The sequence below is a fragment of the Anabrus simplex genome, chromosome 1 (assembly GCF_040414725.1).
Source record: "Anabrus simplex isolate iqAnaSimp1 chromosome 1, ASM4041472v1, whole genome shotgun sequence".
Taxonomy (NCBI): Eukaryota; Metazoa; Arthropoda; class Insecta; order Orthoptera; family Tettigoniidae; genus Anabrus; species Anabrus simplex.
Genome location: NC_090265.1, coordinates 1,712,742,668 through 1,712,760,944, shown reverse-complemented (window position 1 = coordinate 1,712,760,944; position 18,277 = coordinate 1,712,742,668). Strand labels below are relative to the sequence as shown.

The window sequence follows — 18,277 nt, the reverse complement described above, 5'->3', positions numbered from 1 at the left end:
AAATGGTGCATTAATACATTGCTCACTTCAAGTGAGGTCTACGGTAAATTGCTAAGTTGAAATATTTAACACTGATAAATTTTCTCTACTACTCTTCTTGTTTCAACATAACATGTAATTCTTACATTGTCTGGATATTTCTTAATATGTAGTTGTATACTCTTCAGCGGCTAAATATATGATAATTTCCTTACATCTACAGTATGTCTGGTTGTAAATGTCTAAGGATAAGGGAAAGAAGGAGAAATACTTACTTGAAGTAGCTGAAGTCTATCTGAGTAATGTTGCCTGTACACAGCCCCTGACAGAGCGAGGGCAGGCCTCGGGATTGGCAACAAGGAGTGTGGTCCATACCATTGGTGAGACAGCTGAAGGTATGGGCAGCCCAAGGAGCACAGATCATCAGGTCTGTCACCTCTGTGATGTCAGACAGAGATGGATCACACAGTTTGTTCAGACACCTGAAATGAAGTCAAAGTGCAGTCTAAAAAAATATTCCTTAAAGGTTACCAGCAAACAATCTCAGAACTTTTATTTACATTACTGAGAACTTATGTTTAAACATTTTGTACTTTTTTTGTTTGCTCAATAATAATAATAATAATAATAATAATAATAATAATAATAATAATAATAATAATAATAATAATAATAATAATAATAATAATAACAGTACCTTTCATGACCATTTGGTCCGAATGAATCCAGAGAGGCTAATGATGGGAATATTTGATCATTCCCAAAATACAAACTTAATAGTTCATCAAAGTTAAACAGGATATGGCTGACGTGGGTATCACAAGAAACAAGATATTCGATAGAGTTATTTTCAGAAAAAGGTTTAAAGAGTTTGGAGGGTTCCAGGAGAAAGCGATGAAGCAAAGGAAATCTGTCTGGATGGGGGAAAAGAGAAGGGAACGTTATGAAAGAATGAAGAAATTCTGGAAAAACAGGATGGCAAGGGGAGGGAAAAATCTTTAGATTAAGTCATGTGGTCTACAGCTCGTCAAGATCGACGAAATAAATAAATAAATAAATAAATAAATAAATAAATAAATAAATAAATAAATAAATAAATAAATAAATAAATAAATAAATAAATAAATAAATAAATAAATAAATAAATAAAATAAATAAATAAATAAATAAGATCAAGAATAAATAATCGTAAATGGCTTACGTTGCATGTGTAATGCCCTTCTTGATGCAGCAGCTCTTTATATCAGGCAGAGTGGGAGCTTCTCCAACAGTAGTAGGCTTCATCTTGCCAGGACTCAGGGTCATTGTTCGGATAGCATATGATGGTAAACTGCTCCCATGGTGGTTCTTTGCCACCACAATTATCTCGTACATGGTGTATGGGATGAGGTCATTGATGATGGTACTGTTATAAGTACCAGGAATCTGGAGGAAAGTAAATTCTATATAAATATTCTGGTATGAAATGTAAAGAGGTACAGCTGTAGAAAGTGCAACAAAAGGAGAGCAGAATCTTATCACATAAGAACATAGTTCAAAACACATCTATCATGTTCTTAAGTCACTTGTCTCCAACTGTTCAGTTCTATTTAGTGTATAAATCTTTCTGTAATATATCATCATCATAAGAAATAAATTTCATGATCATCCGTATTAACCAAACCCCATGGCGCAACAGCCCCGAAGGGCCATGGCTTACCAAGCGACCGCTGCTCAGCCCGAAGGCCTGCAGATTACGAGGTGTCATGTGATCAGCACGACGGATCCTCTCGGCCGCTATTCTTGGCTTTCTAGACCGGGGCTGCCATTTCACCATCAGTTAGCTCCTCAATTTTAATCACGTAGGCTGAGTGGACCACGAACCAGCCACCACATACAGGTAAAAATCCCTGACCTGGCCGGGAATCGAACCCGGGGCCTCCGGGTAAGAGGCAGCACGCTACTCCTACACCGCGGGGCCGGCAATGATGGTCCGTATTATTACCCCCATCCCACGGCACTTAACGCCCTTGAAAGGGCTTTGGCCTGCCCAACGACCGCTGCTCAGCCCGCGTCACACGAGGAGCCGTGTGGTCAGCACGACGTACCCTCTCGGTCGTTATTCTGGGCTTAATCACGTAGGATGGGTGGACCTCGAACCAGCCCTCAGGTCGAGAGAAAAATGCCTGTCCTGGCCGGGATTCGAACCCGGGGCCTCCCGGCGAGAGGCAGGAACGCTACCCCTACACCACGGGGACGGCAGAGCATTATTGCAAATGTTATAATAACTCGACACCGTTGGCACGCTACAACTTTATGTTTGAGACGAACATCTTCAGCAATCCGTTTTGGAATGCAAATTCAATATTCAGCACTGTACCTTTACGCAAGGGAGTTCCATTTGAATATTACAAGATTCTGGTTACATTCGATCAATTGTAACTTGATATTAAGAAGAACTTTCTAGGTGTCGATGTTTTAAGTTTTTAATTGAAGCTTTCGCCGCCTCTGTGGTGTAGTGGTTAGCGTGATTAGCTGCCACCCCCGGAGGTCCGGGTTCGATTCCCGGCTCTGCCACGAAATTTGAAAAGTGGTACGAGGGCTGGAACGGGGTCCACTCAGCCTCGGGAGGTCAACTGAGTAGAGGCGGGTTCGATTCCCACCTCAGCCATCCTCGAAGTGGTTTTCCGTGGTTTCCCACTTCACCTCCAGGCAAATGCCGGGATGGTACCTATCTTAAGGCCACGGCCGCTTCCTTCCCTCATCCTTGCCTATCCCTTCCAATCTTCCCATCCCGCTACTAGGCCCCTGTTCACTATAGCAGGTGAGGCCGCCTGGGCGAGGTACTGGTCATACTCCCCAGTTGTATCCCCCGACCAAGAGTCTGAAGCTCCAGGACACTGCCCTTGAGGCGGTAGAGGTGGGATCCCTCGCTCAGTCCGAGGGAAAAGCCGAACCTGGAGGGTAAACAGATGATGATGATGATGATGAATTGAAGCTTTCAAGAAGTGCAACCGTTTAAACGGTGATGAAATTTTTAATAATCTAGCCTAGCACCAGAAGTCAACAAATATAGCCACACGAACCTACATTAATAATCAAGAATGTTTTCCATTCAATATATTTTTAATTGTCTCGTATATAACTTCGATGATACATTCTTACATTGTCATTTATATCTTGTATAACACTTGTTTTATTATCGTATGTCATGACTTATTTTTAACGTTATAACATAACGAATATAATTTTGGCTGAAGATGGTCTCTGGAGAGACCGAAACTAGTCCCGAATCTATGTAATTATTGTTACAATATATGCGTATTGTATAGGTGGAAACTTTTAGATCACATTTGTAATATATCATCATCATCATCATCATCATCATCATCATCATCATCATCATCATCATCATCATCTTCTTCTTCTTCTTCTTCTTCTTCTTCTTCCTATCGTTTTTCTGCTGGTGCAGGGCACACTCGCCATTTTGCACGATCTTGAGCATTATCTGGTCTTAAGTTCAGAGTCTTCATTTCAGCATTACCGTGTCATTCTAGTGTTGCTTTAGACATCCAAGTGGACGTTGCCCATTAATTTCAAAGGTGTGGTGAAACTGGCTGCTGTTCCAGGTGCAGCACGGAGGACGTGACCATACCATCAGAGACGTTTTTTCTGTGCCTTCTCAGTGATGGGTGCAATGGCCATTTGCTGGCAAACGGTGTCGATTTTGACATCATGCCGGAGTGAGATGGCTATCGACCAACGGAGCGTACGCATTTTCATGGTGTGTAACTTGGCGATCCGTAGCTTTGTCAGCTGGTCAACATTCAACACAGTGTAAAACAATAGGACGTACTACCATGCAGTATATTTTGGACTTCAGACGTAGCGGCATGCTTTTGTCGCTGAGTACACCTGCGACCTCCCTCCATCTCATCCAGGCTGCCTTTATTCCACTTGGCACTTCATCACATCACACTACCAACTACTACAGAAACATGCAATAGTATATACATCCCTCTCTCTCTCTATATATATATATAGATATAGGGTCGGCGTCAGGAAGGGCATCCAGCCGTAAAACTGGACTAAATACATACAAAGCGCCTACTCAAGTAATTGGGAAGAAGAAGAAGAAGAAGAAGAAGAAGAAGAAGAAGAATATGACGATTCTCATTGTGACTAAAATATGAGACTATATCAGGTCTGGATTTATGGAGAGAGAGAGGCATACACTCATCGCATAGGTTTTTAAAGGAGGTTCTTGGTTAGCGTCTGCTTTTGTGGTCGGCAGGTGGTAGGTTCATCATGTCGATTGTTCTGCAATAGTTTCCATATTTCCTGAACGACTCTATGTTGAGTGTAGCGTGCACTTTTCATTCGTTTTCCATGAAATTTCATGTATTCTTCAACGGGCTTGCTGTAGGACACAGTATTGTACCATTTTTATGTTTTTGAATTTAAATGCTTCTTAAAAGGAAGCACGGACCCACGCACAGCCGCTACGTAGCTTTCCTTGAGGGCAAACATATTCCACAAGTCGGCCATCGTCCCGGTATGGCACCTCTTGCACGCACTAACAATCCGTAGACGGTGACGGAGTTTACATGACATTTCTCCATGATGTACAGTAAATGGATACTGGAAAGTAGATTGCCTGCTTTTCAGAGTGCACATCGTGGGACTGTTGTTCGCCTCATTCTAGACGCACTGTTGGGTTCAATATTACATAACGATCTCTCTGTTTATCTATGGCTACCGTTTTCAGCCAAGCAGTTCACTTCTTCGCAATATACTTCCCACCCGTTATCGCGGTAGGCTTTTGCAAGGCCGCGAATTGTGTGATGGCGAGTATTCCTAGGAAATGAGCTGAATAGACAGTAGCCGAGAACATGTCCCAAAGTTTCAATCTCACCACAAGCACGCCTGCAGTGGTTGTTCTCCTGACTTCTACCATACAAGCTTCTTACTGGAGCTACGTCTGCCATCATTTTGATGCTAAAGTCCACTCTTATGTTGAAAGGCCTACCTTTTCTGCGAACCATTTATTTCCTTGAGGGTGCTGTGCGAAGAGGGCAGTTCCTTTACCATGTTTTTTTTATGGAAGGGAGCACCATAGTTTGAATTCCTCATTTCTTAGCCTTTAATAGCTTTGTTATTATTTTGTTTTTATTGTTGTTTTTCCCGCAGCAATGTTCAAATCTGCGTAAGACAGATACTTCTAGTTCACGTTGCTGTATATATTTATTAATGTTCTGTAATTTTTTTAGAGGGATCCTGCGTTGTGATTAAAATATTGACATAAACACTGGGTAATTAAGCAAGCATTAGTTGATGTTATTCCACTGACTTGGTACACAAGCGAATTTCTTTCAGTATAAAGCAGGGCCTCTCAAACCCCCAAAATGTCACGCGTGCAAATCGAGGCGCAAGAGCTCCGTGCACTGTGCATCGGTCCCGCTCGGCTCGGCTCGGACCAATGCTTCGTCTATGGGCTACTCGGCTAAGCTCGGCTCAACTCGGCTCGGATTTGGAGCAATACGGAGCAAGTGAGGAAGAGGAAGACAGGGGGAGCGAGCGAGACAGGCATGGGGAAAGAGAGAGACAGCGCTATTGCTCCAAATCGAGGAGTGGGGGTCTGCACTCTGGTCAACCAAGCGAAGTAGTCTTTTGAACCGTGCACAGTGCATGCACCCTGAGAAGCCCTAGTATAAAGTAACCTTTTTATTAATTTTGGCAGGTAGACCAAAATGTTACTGCATTATCTCATTTGAGAATTGGAGAGGGGGAAGACTTCTCTTCTCCCTCAAGCATAAAACTGGTCAGACATGTCCATCGCATTAAAACATGAGAAAGATAATATAAATAATTTCACTGAGTAGCAAAAGAGTCGATGCTGTACATACCTGTAGAGTAATGGTTCTCTGTTCTACAGTGGAAGGAGTGCTGGTCGGAGTTTTGGACGTTGTGCTGTAGTAGAGGGTGACACCTGTCTGCTCGGCGGCAGCTGCAGCGTAGCTATCAGCCGCGGCAGCATAACTGTCCTGTATGGGCAAGGGTTCGTCCTCGTCGAAGGAGCGCAGATGAGTGACGTTGACGACGTATTCTGTGATACCTTCAGGGTTCTCAAGTGGGGCTTGCCATGACACTCGTAACGAGTGCTCTGTCAATGATTCCACTTCCACGTTCTCAGGTGGACTTGGTAAGAGCTCTGTAAGCATTAACATGATCGTTGCTTATTTTCCATCTGACTGCTATCATATAAACGGGATTGTAAATAAAGGGTACAGATCTCTGTGCATGATTATGATTATGAGGGTATATAAGGCATGTAAGACTCCAACTAGAGTATGATTCCAGTGTATGGAACCCTAACCAGCATTGCTTGATTCGAGAACTGGAAAAAATCCGAAGAAAAGTAGCTCGAATTGTTCTGGGTGATTATCGACAAAAGAATAAGCATTACGAAAATGTTGAAAAATTTGGGCTGGAAAGACTTGGGAGAAATAAGACGAGCTGCTCGACTAAGTAGAAGGCCTATGTTCCAAGCTGTCAGTTGAGTGATAGTGTGGAATGACTTTAGTAGACGGATGAGTATGAGTGGTGTTTTTAAAAGTAGGAAATTTCGCAATATGAAGATAAAGTTGGAATTCAAGAGGACAAATTGGGGAAAACATTTGTTTAAAGGAGGAGGAGTAAGGGATTGGAATAATTTACCAAGGGAAATGTTCAATAAATTTCCAATTTCTTTGTGTTGATATATCTTCATTTCTGCTTGTTACACCGGTTTAGGTAAGCAAATTATACCATAGAAACACCAGCTTCCTCACACACATCCATTTATTACAAGTTGTTGACTACAACTGACTTTCACACACACCAAGCAATGCAAACGTTCAAAGAACAAAACAAACGAAGATAAACCACTCGACTAAATGTATATGAGTTACCAACATATAACCTCAATGTTGTTTTCCTTAAGATATATACAATATATGATACATGACATTTTATTATTATTTTTTTTTGCTATGGGCTTTACGTCGCACCGACACAGATAGGTCTTATGGCGACGATGGGATAGGAAAGGCCTAGGAGTTGGAAGGAAGCGGCCGTGGCCTTAATTACGGTACAGCCCCAGCATTTGCCTGGTATGAAAATGGGAAACCACGGAAAACCATCTTCAGGGCTGCCGATAGTGGGATTCGAACCTACTATCTCCCGGATGCAAGCTCACAGCCGCGCGCCTCTACGCACACGGCCAACTCGCCCGGTATATTATTTTTATAAGAAAACCACAAGATTCCAACACTTTGCAATAATTTAAGAAAAGACTAGAAAACAACAGATAGGGAATCTGCCACCTGGGTGACTGCCCAAAATGCAGATCATTGATTGAACAAGAAAGTTGACTGATATGTGGATTTTAAAATTTCCGGACTTAAGGAAAGAAACAAACAAGGAGAGCAGTTAAGCAAAATGATCTAGAACACAAAAAATTGTGTGTTGCATAGTATTTGAAATGAATTACGGCTTTAAAATTAACGGGAAATGAAAATAAAGAGAACACTTCATTATCATCAGCATCATCATCACTGATCTGTATTCAAGGCTGTCGCCTAAGTGACCGATTCTACAGAATATCAGTTTTCTTACCTAGTCTTTACTTTAAGGGGGGGGGGGGGCGGAGACCCAGCTTAACAAAGGAAAAAATAGGTTAATATTGATTCGATTGTTAAATATGCTACAATTGTTGTTGACAATTGCTGGACATATCCCAGTGTTGGCATGCTTCCTGGCAACCAGAAGCAACTTTAATAATGTCAGAATTTTAATAATTTTAATATTTTAAAATAAAATGTTCAAAATTTCCCGCCTTTTAACAATATATCACTGTTTCACTTATAAATTCCAAGTTTATAAGAATTTTCGTACTTTTACTTTTTTAAAGTCTGTATCAAAACTCCAGCTACAAAATGAACCTCAATCATTAACATAGACTGTAATTTGGATTTTTTGTCGCGTTGTTATTCCGAGCAGCAGAAAATATTTATAGTTTTTTAAGTAAAAATGTTATATAAAATTTAATTTAAATCCTCTTGATCTGAACGAGGTACAGATTGTAGTACAACACTATGGGAGGAAACTCTGAAAAATTCATAATTATCCGTGAATCAGTAAGAGAGTTACGAAGGAAACCGTGATATATTGTTAAAAAGGCGGGAAATTTTGAACATTTTATTTGAAAATGTTATAATTAGAATTTTGACATTATTGAAGTTGCTTCTGATTGCTCTGAAGCATGCCAATACTGGGATATGTGCAGCATTTGTCAACAACGTTTGCAGCATATATAACAATCGAATGAATATTGGCCTATTTTCCCCGTGTTAAGCTAGCCCCCCCCCCCCCCTTATGATTTCCAAGAAACTGGAAATTTATTGAATATGATATAATAGAATATTCTCATCCCCTAGTTCCGGATCCTCTGGAACTAGGGAGAGAGCACTCTATTATTGCAATTCATTAAATTCGATACATGAATTACATTATCTTCCTACAATTATTTGTCTATTGCTATACTAAATATTATTTATTTTGTCCTAGACGTTAACAATGCTATATAATGTAGGACAGGGATGGCAAACCGTTTAGCGAGTAGTGTGTCAGTTAAGGTCCTTTTAATTACTTTCTGCTATCTAGTGTGGCGTCCTCATTTGACTTGATTTACGTATTAGATTGCATTACATATAAATCCGTTCGACAGATACATCACTGAAAATTACATTTTTCTTAGAAAAAGGTAAATTTTAAGAATAAGGTGTATTTTTGCTTTAACCTAATAAAATTTGTAAAACAGTATGACTATAGAATTAATTGAGACATACTTCTTTATTAACACATAATGTTAAGATATGCTATGTTCGTAGATTTTCGACCTATTTATTACATGTTACAAATATTAAGCTACCGGGCGAGTTGGCCGTGCTGTTAGGGGCGCGCAGCTGTGAGCTTACATCCGGGAGATAGTGGATTCGAACCCCACTGTCGGCAGCCCTGAAAATGGTTTTCCGTAGTTTCCCATTTTCACACCAGCCAAATGCTGGACACGGTAGCTTCCTTCCCATTCCTAGGCCCTTCCTATCCCATCGTCGCCATAAGACCTATCTGTGTCGATGCGACGTAAAACAAATAGCAAAAAAACCTATCTCTGTCGGTGCGATGCCAAAAAAACAATTTTTTTTTTGCTATTTGCTTTACGTCGCACTGACACAGATAGGTCTTATGGCGACGATGGGATAGGAAAGGCCTAGGAAGTGGAAGGAAGCGGCCGTGGCCTTAATTAAGGTACAACCCCGGCATTTGCCTGGCGTGAAAATGGGAAACCACGGAAAACCATCTTCAGGGCTGCCGACAGTGGGGCTCGAACCCTCTATCTCCCGATTACTGGATACTGACGGCACTTAAGCGACTGCAGCTATCGAGCTCGGTAAAAACAAATATTAAACTACAGTATGTTAGTACACTGACTGACAGAGCAAATGCAACACCAAGAAGGAGTGGTCAGAACTTTATGCCAATTGCAGGGTAGACTGACGTCACTGAGGTATGCTCATGATGTGAAATGCGCCGCTGTGCTGCGCACGTAGCGAACGATAAATGGGACACGGCGTTGGCGAATGGCCCACTTCGTACCGTGATTTCTCAGCCGACAGTCATTGTAGAACGTGTTGTCGTGTGCCACAGGACACGTGTATAGCTAAGAATGCCAGGCCGCCCTCAACGGAGGCATTTCCAGCAGACAGACGACTTTACGAGGGGTATGGTGATCGGGCTGAGAAGGGCAGGTTGGTCGCTTCGTCAAATCGCAGCCGATACCCATAGGGATGTGTCCACGGTGCAGCGCCTGTGGCGAAGATGGTTGGCGCAGGGACATGTGGCACGTGCGAGGGGTCCAGGCGCAGCCCGAGTGACGTCAGCACACGAGGATCGGCGCATCCGCCGCCAAGCGGTGGCAGCCCCACACGCCACGTCAACCGCCATTCTTCAGCATGTGCAAGACACCCTGGCTGTTCCAATATCGACCAGAACAATTTCCCGTCGATTGGCTGAAGGAGGCCTGCACTCCCGGCGCCCGCTCAGAAGACTACCATTGACTCCACAGCATAGACGTGCACGCCTGGCATGGTGCCGGGCTAGAGCGACTTGGATGAGGGAATGGCGGAACGTCGTGTTCTCCGATGAGTCACGCTTCTGTTCTGTCAGTGATAGTCACCGCAGACGAGTGTGGCGTCGTCGTGGAGAAAGGTCAAATCCGGCAGTAACTGTGGAGCGCCCTACCGCTAGACAACGCGGCATCATGGTTTGGGGCGCTATTGCGTATGATTCCACGTCACCTCTAGTGCGTATTCAAGGCACGTTAAATGCCCACCGCTACGTGCAGCATGTGCTGCGGCCGGTGGCACTCCCGTACCTTCAGGGGCTGCCCAATGCTCTGTTTCAGCAGGATAATGCCCGCCCACACACTGCTCGCATCTCCCAACAGGCTCTACGAGGTGTACAGATGCTTCCGTGGCCAGCGTACTCTCCGGATCTCTCACCAATCGAACACGTGTGGGATCTCATTGGACGCCGTTTGCAAACTCTGCCCCAGCCTCGTACGGACGACCAACTGTGGCAAATGGTTGACAGAGAATGGAGAACCATCCCTCAGGACACCATCCGCACTCTTATTGACTCTGTAGGCCTACCTCGACGTGTTTCTGCGTGCATCGCCGCTCGCGGTGGTCCTACATCCTACTGAGTCGATGCCGTGCGCATTGTGTAACCTGCATATCGGTTTGAAATAAACATCAATTATTCGTCCGTGCCGTCTCTGTTTTTTCCCCAACTTTCATCCCTTTCGAACCACTCCTTCTTGGTGTTGCATTTGCTCTGTCAGTCAGTGTATGTTGTCTGATGCGCCACAGAAGTCGTGTTCGCGTATCGCCTGGTGTCACTCGTGTCATAGGTTCGCCATCCCTGCTCTAGGAAAACATGTATCTTCTATTTACTTAGTGCTTTTGTTTAATAAAAATGCTATTTGTGATGTACCCACTATCTCCCGGATGTGATATGAACCTGCGTGTAATTGGAATGGAGGAAGTGTAGTGTTGAATGTGAGGGAAGGAACGTTAAGGACGACACACCCAGTCCCCAGGCCAGGGATATTAATCATTTACAATTAAAAATCCCTGATCCAGCCGGGAATCGAACCCGGGGCCGGACTCCTTAGTGCTTACTTTTGTGTCCTAAGTCTTATGGAACTATCCTACCATTACAACATACTGTACATTATGACTGAGGTGAATGAGTCGATGACTGTGTGAATTGGTAGATGCGTAATTTCGTGCTTGAATTGTGGTCATGTATGCATGAGTGAATAAGTAATACTCTTCTCAGCCGATCTCGGATAACCACTGACTGGGGAGAGAGCATGGCTGGATGAGTGAACGACTTGATGGACTAAGTTGAACATTCCATTACGAATGAAATACTGACTGCCTAAATGAATGAACGGGTTGGTGAGTGGCTAAATGCATGAATGAATGGACTGGATTCCAAGCCCTCTCTCCCAGTCGTGGTTACCCAGCAAATGGAGTGAGAGCATTCTGTAAAGTATGTGTACGTGATTGTGAATTGATGAAGTAACTTGAACGAAATTTATTGAAGATCTCCATTGATACATTATTCCAGTCCCTAATTTCTCTTCCAATAAATGAATATTTGCTCCAATTTGTCTTCTTGAATTCAAATTTATCTTCATATTATTATCTTTCCTAATTTTACCTTTAGATGTAAATGAAATTTAAGGTGATAACATTCAAAATACAGGCCTAGAGCTAATTTCCAACTTCCGTTGGAATGTCAAGTCCTTCTAGCACATATCTCAGCTATTTATTTTAATTTTAGAAAGTGAGATGATTGTGGGCTGGACTTACCTACTCCTTCAGCAATGCACGCTAGAGTCTGTTCCGTGTACGCCGAGCAAGAGAAGTGCGTCTTGATATTGTCAGTGATCATTGTGTACTCTCCACGGCACACGTCCTGGCAAATGTCTGGCACGCGTTGCTCCATACAGCAGGGAACATGATTTCTGCCGTCTGTAAACATAACGTCTTGGTTACAAACTGGAAATAACCAATTAGTTCTAAGGGCTTTAGGAAACCATTCCAGGCAAACATAAAATTTCTTCCTGAAAAGTAGCTCGTTAAATTATTTGGACTATTCTAATTAAAATGACATAATTTACGACAAGAAAAGATTTAGAACTATCTCATTTTACTTTAAAAAATAAAGACATGCAAGAGGCTACTACGCAACTCCAAACAGTACACACAATAGCGGCTAAAGCAGGTCTCCGGATACACATCGGAAAGACAGAGTTCATTACCGATAAGAAAGACGCCCCTAGAACAATGAGAGTCAGTGAGACCAAGCTTATCAAGAGAGCAAAATCTGTGAAGTGCCTTGCAGAGTGGATTTCAAAAGACCTTACTGAAATGGTTGCTCTCGAACAAAGGAGAATCAAAATCAAACTAGACAAGGCATACCATGACTTGCAGAAAACTGTACGCCTCAAAACACCTATCGATGAATGTCAAACCAAGACAATAGAATGTAATAGTCAGACCGTCAGTCCTCTACGCAGCAAAGTACCCATCTCTACTTAACAGGACGCCACCAAGAGCCCTCGAAGTACAAGAAAGAAAAGTTCCTGAGAAGGATAGTAGGACCAAAAATCCTATCAGATGGAAGGCGATGGTTCAAACCCTAAAGACACATGTATAGAATGGAATCCGACAGACTGTCCTATAATATCTTCAAAGTAGCCAACAAGGAAAAAACCACTGGAAATGAGGAGTGAGGCAGTTTCCCGTTGCTTTCCTCACCGAGCTAGAAGTTTGCTCACATATCGGTCTGCCAAGCCCACTGAAATGCACGCACCAACCGACCCTATGAGTGGTATTTTCATACCATTCATAACAGGGACTGGCTGCATAAGGAATGGTATTAGTAGCATCACTCATACCTCCGTCACTTTCATATTGTCAAAGCCAAGGATGAAACCGAGACAGATCATTGAAAGTAACAAACTTATTGTAGTCCATAGCAGAAGACATAGTGCACTGTGAACACTACATCTCGCCAGCAATTATTATTATTATTATTATTATTATTATTATTATTATTATTATTATTATTCGGTCTGATGGTAGGAAACAGGAGGAATCTGATCAGCTGAGCAACTTACCGGCCATGCAGCGTACGATAGCAGGGAAGTCCTTCTCGCAGTGTTCGGGGTCTTGACCTGTGTTGCCGTCCAGGATGCTCTGGATGTTACAAAAGCCGAAACAGCTTTGGGACACGTTGCTCGCCATGCAGCAATCGGTGTAGTTATGGTTCCTGACGCTCTCTCCCTTCTGGCCCTCGTACAGGAATGGCACGGTGACATTGTCGGGAGGCAGTAAGGCTCGAGATAGCACTGCAACAAGATACAATGAAATTACTAGAGTTACAAAACAGGAATGGATTTGTTACAAGGTTGCCATACAGGCCCACACGAAACAAAGTAAATTCGGGGCAAGGTCTATACTGTAGGTTGGTATTGCGTATAGTTGGGAAAAATAAATAATAGCCTACGCACAAATTTAGAGAAACGAGTTTATGTTTTATGTGATTTAAATTATCAGTCTAATTTTCCTTACCTTGCTATACATTCTAGTGGTTTCGTTTTTCAACATAGAGCCATAAAATCCATAACTGAAGTTTTTCGTGTTATACTATAATAATTGCGCATGCGTGACTCTGTTCTTTTCTCAAATAGAGTCGTCAGATCTTCGGAATCAGGAAGGAATATATTTGACTTAGAGGACTTGAACACTATTCTCATAGTTAAATGAATAAACTTCATTGTTTGTCCGTATTGAACCAAGATTACTACAAAATATATGTTGTAATTACATCTACGCAATAATTTTAATGTATTGAAGAAGGTGGATCCAAAATTATAATAGAAAGTTGTACTGAACAATAAGTAGTCTTTTAAAAAATCCGATTAATCGTGATGAATGGTAAAATGGAAATCTTAATTATGCAAGCACAGGAATGACCGAATGAATGAGTGGTTAGCTTACTATCGATAGACAGAATGAAGGAACAGTAACAAATTAAGGATATATGTATATCTTGCAGAGTACTATTTAAGTCTTTTTTAAACTATGTAAATAATGCAAATAATATCCCGTCTTAACATAAGTCTAGGGGATATTTTCTACGTACATGGGTGCTCACCCTTTTTCTCTGGACCATCCATATTTCTGAACAGAATCGTGGTAAATAAGTAATACTAATACTACACTTCATCACTTTGCTCTTAGAAAAATTACACTCCAAATTATATCAGTAGTAACTTTCACAATATTAAATTTATGAACGTTTGCAATAGTTCAACTCCTCAAAAGTCACGAAAAGTGCTGTCAATATGGTAGTCACCCGATATATTTTTATAAGTCTACGGTAAGACCGCAACTAGAATATGGTTCCAGTGCATGGGACTCTCACCAGAATTACTTGATTCAAGAATTGAAAAAAATCCAACCAAAAGCAGCTCGATTTGTTCTGGGTGATTTTCGAAAAAAGAGTAGCGTTACAAAAATGTTGCAAAGTTTGGGATGGGAAGACTTGTGAGAAAGGAGACCAGCTGCTCCACTAATTGGTATGTTCCGAGCTGTTAGTGGAGAGATGGCATGGAATGACATTAGTAGACGAATAAGTTTGAGTGGTGTCTTTAAAAGTAGGAAAGATCACAATATGAAGATAAAGTTGGATTTCAAGAGGACAAATTGGGGCAAATATTCGTTTATAGGAAGGGGCGTTAGGGATTGAAATAACTTACCAAGGGAGATGTTCAATACATTTCCAATGTCCTTGCAATCATTTAATAAAAGGCTAGGAAAAGAACAGATAGGGAATCTGCCACCTTGGTGACTGTCATAAATGCAGATCAGCAGTGACTGATACAGAAGGAACAGTTTTCAGTTGAGTACTTACCACTCAGTTTGTGGAAGGACCGCACGATGGGATTGCTGTTCACTTCACACACGTACATTCCAGAGTCTGAAGGTTTTGCCTCTTTGATCACCAACACCCATACGTCTCCACCTACAGGACACGTGAACACAAAATTAAATACATCATAGGTTTTGTTACTTGAGAGTTTCATTAATTTTGGCTAGAATGGTGAGATCACTAGGAGATTCCAACTACAACTTGTTACACGCATTTCTCATATATTTCGAGTACAGTAGCGAATTGAACTTTCTGATTTTCAAATTCCTTTCCTCTTAACCTTCTGAACTAGTATGTCGGAACTGTTCCAACAGGATTATTGTACAAGTTTTAAGAGTGTTTGAGTAAAGTCCACCTTTACAATACTTAAAAGAATTCTATATTTTTTTAGGAAAAAGGTGGAATAAAGAATTATTTTTTATGAAAAGGGAATAAAGAATTCTTTATTTTTTTAGGAACATGGAATACAAGTTTGTTATGTTTTATAAAGGTGGAGTTTACGCAAACCCTCTTAAAACTTGTTCAAGATTGACGATACTTATTAATTATGAAGTTCATTTCTTATGATGATTATTGTAATAATAGCACGGGTTGAGAGCAACTTTCCGGCAATCACGTCTTTCGAATAGAGTTTTCCTATCAAGAAGGGAAATCACAAAACCGAGAACTACATTTCCACTTGATCTAGTCGCACAACGGACTGTGCTGAGTGTAGTAAGAGACAGAACAAAGACAGACCAAAAGAAGCCAAGCCCTCTTCTTATCCATTTTAAGTGAAAGTAGGTCTTCATCGAAGTGTTTCCTTTGAGGGGTGTTGTATAGCGTACTTATGAATACAGTTCAGTAAGTTGGGTGGCCTAATGTAACAGCCCAAACTCCCGATATGTCGGCAACCTCTCCGTTTTACCTGTGCAGCGGGACGGTCTACTCTTACTAAAGGTCAATGCTTCAGGTTTATATTAGAAGCAAAACCATATTTACAAGGCTCATTATATGGGGGTTAAAGCAATGCGCATTAGGGGGGGGGGTGTAAGGATATCTTTTGACTTTATGACTTCGCTCACAGTAAAACATTAGCAAACGTTCCTGTTCCATGTTGTTTGTAAATGAATGGAGCAGGGTTGATGGATATGTAATTAGTGGATGCGGAAAGACGAAGAAAGATCTGTTTGTGGGGTACATGTACGCCACAATTTACCAAACACAACAGATATGATCTTGTGGAAGGATTAGGGCAACAAGTGAAAGTTGCACACCCCTCACGCTGTAAAAGGTGCGGTAGAACAACCCACAGTGGTACCTTCACATCTGTCTAACTGTACCCCACATGAGGGGTACAGCAATCGTTATTGTTCCAGTCCGACTCATTGGCTGAACGGTCAGCGTTGAGGCCTTCGGTGCAGAGAGTCCCGAGTTCGATTCCCGGCCGGATTGGGGAATTTAATCGGGTGTGATTAATTATTCTGGCCCGGGGACTGGGTGTTTGTGTTTGTCCCAACACTTTCCTCCTTATATTCAGACATCACACCATACTACCAAACACCACAGAAACACTGACTTTCTTGTCAGTTACTTTGTGATAGTTCAAGAAAAGAAACTGGTTGGAAGACGGCATTTACCAATGCAGATAAAAGCCGACATGAATTAGTTTGTGTGTGATGATGCCGAATTTAGAACGTTAAACTAGTAGTATTTATTGTAATATTTTCTTTCCATGACTTACTTGTTGTTATTGTTGTTGTTGTGTATTTAGGTTTTAACTTTCCTTTATTATCACTTGTAATGTGCTAGTAGTAAGATCAGCGTATTGCAAGCAGTAGTGTTAAGCACTGGAAATACCTTAAGTTGTGTGTGAATTTGTGTATGATGATGCTGGATTTAGAATGTTAAACTAGTAGTATTGCTTGTAATAACATCTTTCCATGGAATTGCTTGTAGTACTGTTGTTGTAGGCTTTAACTTTACATTTTTATCACTTGTAATGTTAAGCTAGTAGGTTTTTTTGCTATTTGCTTTACATCGCACCGACCCAGTTAGGTCTTACGGCGACGATGGGGCAGGAAAGGCCTAGGAATGGTAAGAAAGTGGCCGTGGCCTTAATTAAGGTACAGTCCCAGCATTTGTCTGGTGTGAAAATGGGAAACCACGGAAAACCATCTTCAGGGCTGCTGACAGTGGGAATCAAACCCACTATTTCCCGGATGCGTGCTCACAGCTTCGCGCCCCTAACCGCACGGCCAGCTAGCCCGGTTAAGCGAGTAGTAAGCTCAGACTATAGTATTGTAAGTCGAAGTATTAAGAACTGCATTTAGAATGTTAAACTAGTAGTATTTCTTGCAAAATTTTCTTTCCATGGAATTGCTTGTTTTGTTGTTGTGTAATTATGTTTTACCAAACCAAACCTCATGGTGCAACAGCCCATGAAGGGCCTTATCCTGCCAAGCGACCGCTGCATAGCCCGAAGGCTTACAGATTACGAAGTGACGTGTGGTCAACACGACGAATCTCGGCCGTTATTCTCGGCTCTCGAGACCGAGACCACTATCTCCTCGTCAGATAGCTCCTCAATTGTAATCACGCAGGCTGAGTGGACCTCGAACCAGCCTGGCCCGGAATCGAAACCGCATCCCCTGGCTAAGAGGGAGACAAGCTACCCCTACACCAGGGAGCCGGCTAATTATGTTTTAACTTTATTTTATTATCACACTACTGTATGTGACCATTGCCACCGGGATATTTCCCAATTGCGAAGTATTTGTTAATAATAATGATAATAATAATAATACTACTACTACTACTAATAATAATCATAATCATAATGAAAGCCTCGTGGCTCAGGCGGCAGCACGCCGGCCTTTCACATGTGGGTTCCGTGGTTCAAATCCCGGTGACTTCATGTGAGATTTGTGCTGGACAAAGCGGAGGTGGGACAGGTTTTTCCGGGTACTCCGGTTTTCCCTGTCATCTTTCATTCCAGCAACACTCTCCAGTATCATTTCATTTCATCTATTAGTCATTAATCATTGTACCAGAGAAGTGCGACAGGCTTCGGCAGCCGGCACAATTCTTATCCTCGCCGCTAGATGGGGCTTCATTCATTCCATTCCTGACCCGCTCTATAGGCTGGAAACAGGCTGTGGATTTTCATTTTCAGTAATGTTAATGGCGTGCGGAGAATGTAGGAATAATGATGTTCGTTGTTGTGCTC

At 41.9% G+C, this 18,277-nt stretch overlaps 1 protein-coding gene across 1 annotated transcript in view; it reads right to left on the bottom strand.

Moving 5' to 3' along the window:
• Positions 1-18,277, bottom strand: part of LOC136882127 (Ig-like and fibronectin type-III domain-containing protein 2) — a 159,877-nt gene that overhangs the window by 67,998 nt on the left and 73,602 nt on the right. Inside the window, exons 3-8 of the mRNA XM_068225671.1 lie at positions 15,052-15,162; positions 13,253-13,483; positions 11,940-12,101; positions 5,865-6,169; positions 1,181-1,404; positions 255-461 (exon numbers count right to left, since the gene is read on the bottom strand). Of these exons, the coding sequence (XP_068081772.1) occupies positions 255-461; positions 1,181-1,404; positions 5,865-6,169; positions 11,940-12,101; positions 13,253-13,483; positions 15,052-15,162 (1,240 nt within the window). The remainder of the gene's footprint in view (positions 1-254; positions 462-1,180; positions 1,405-5,864; positions 6,170-11,939; positions 12,102-13,252; positions 13,484-15,051; positions 15,163-18,277) is intronic.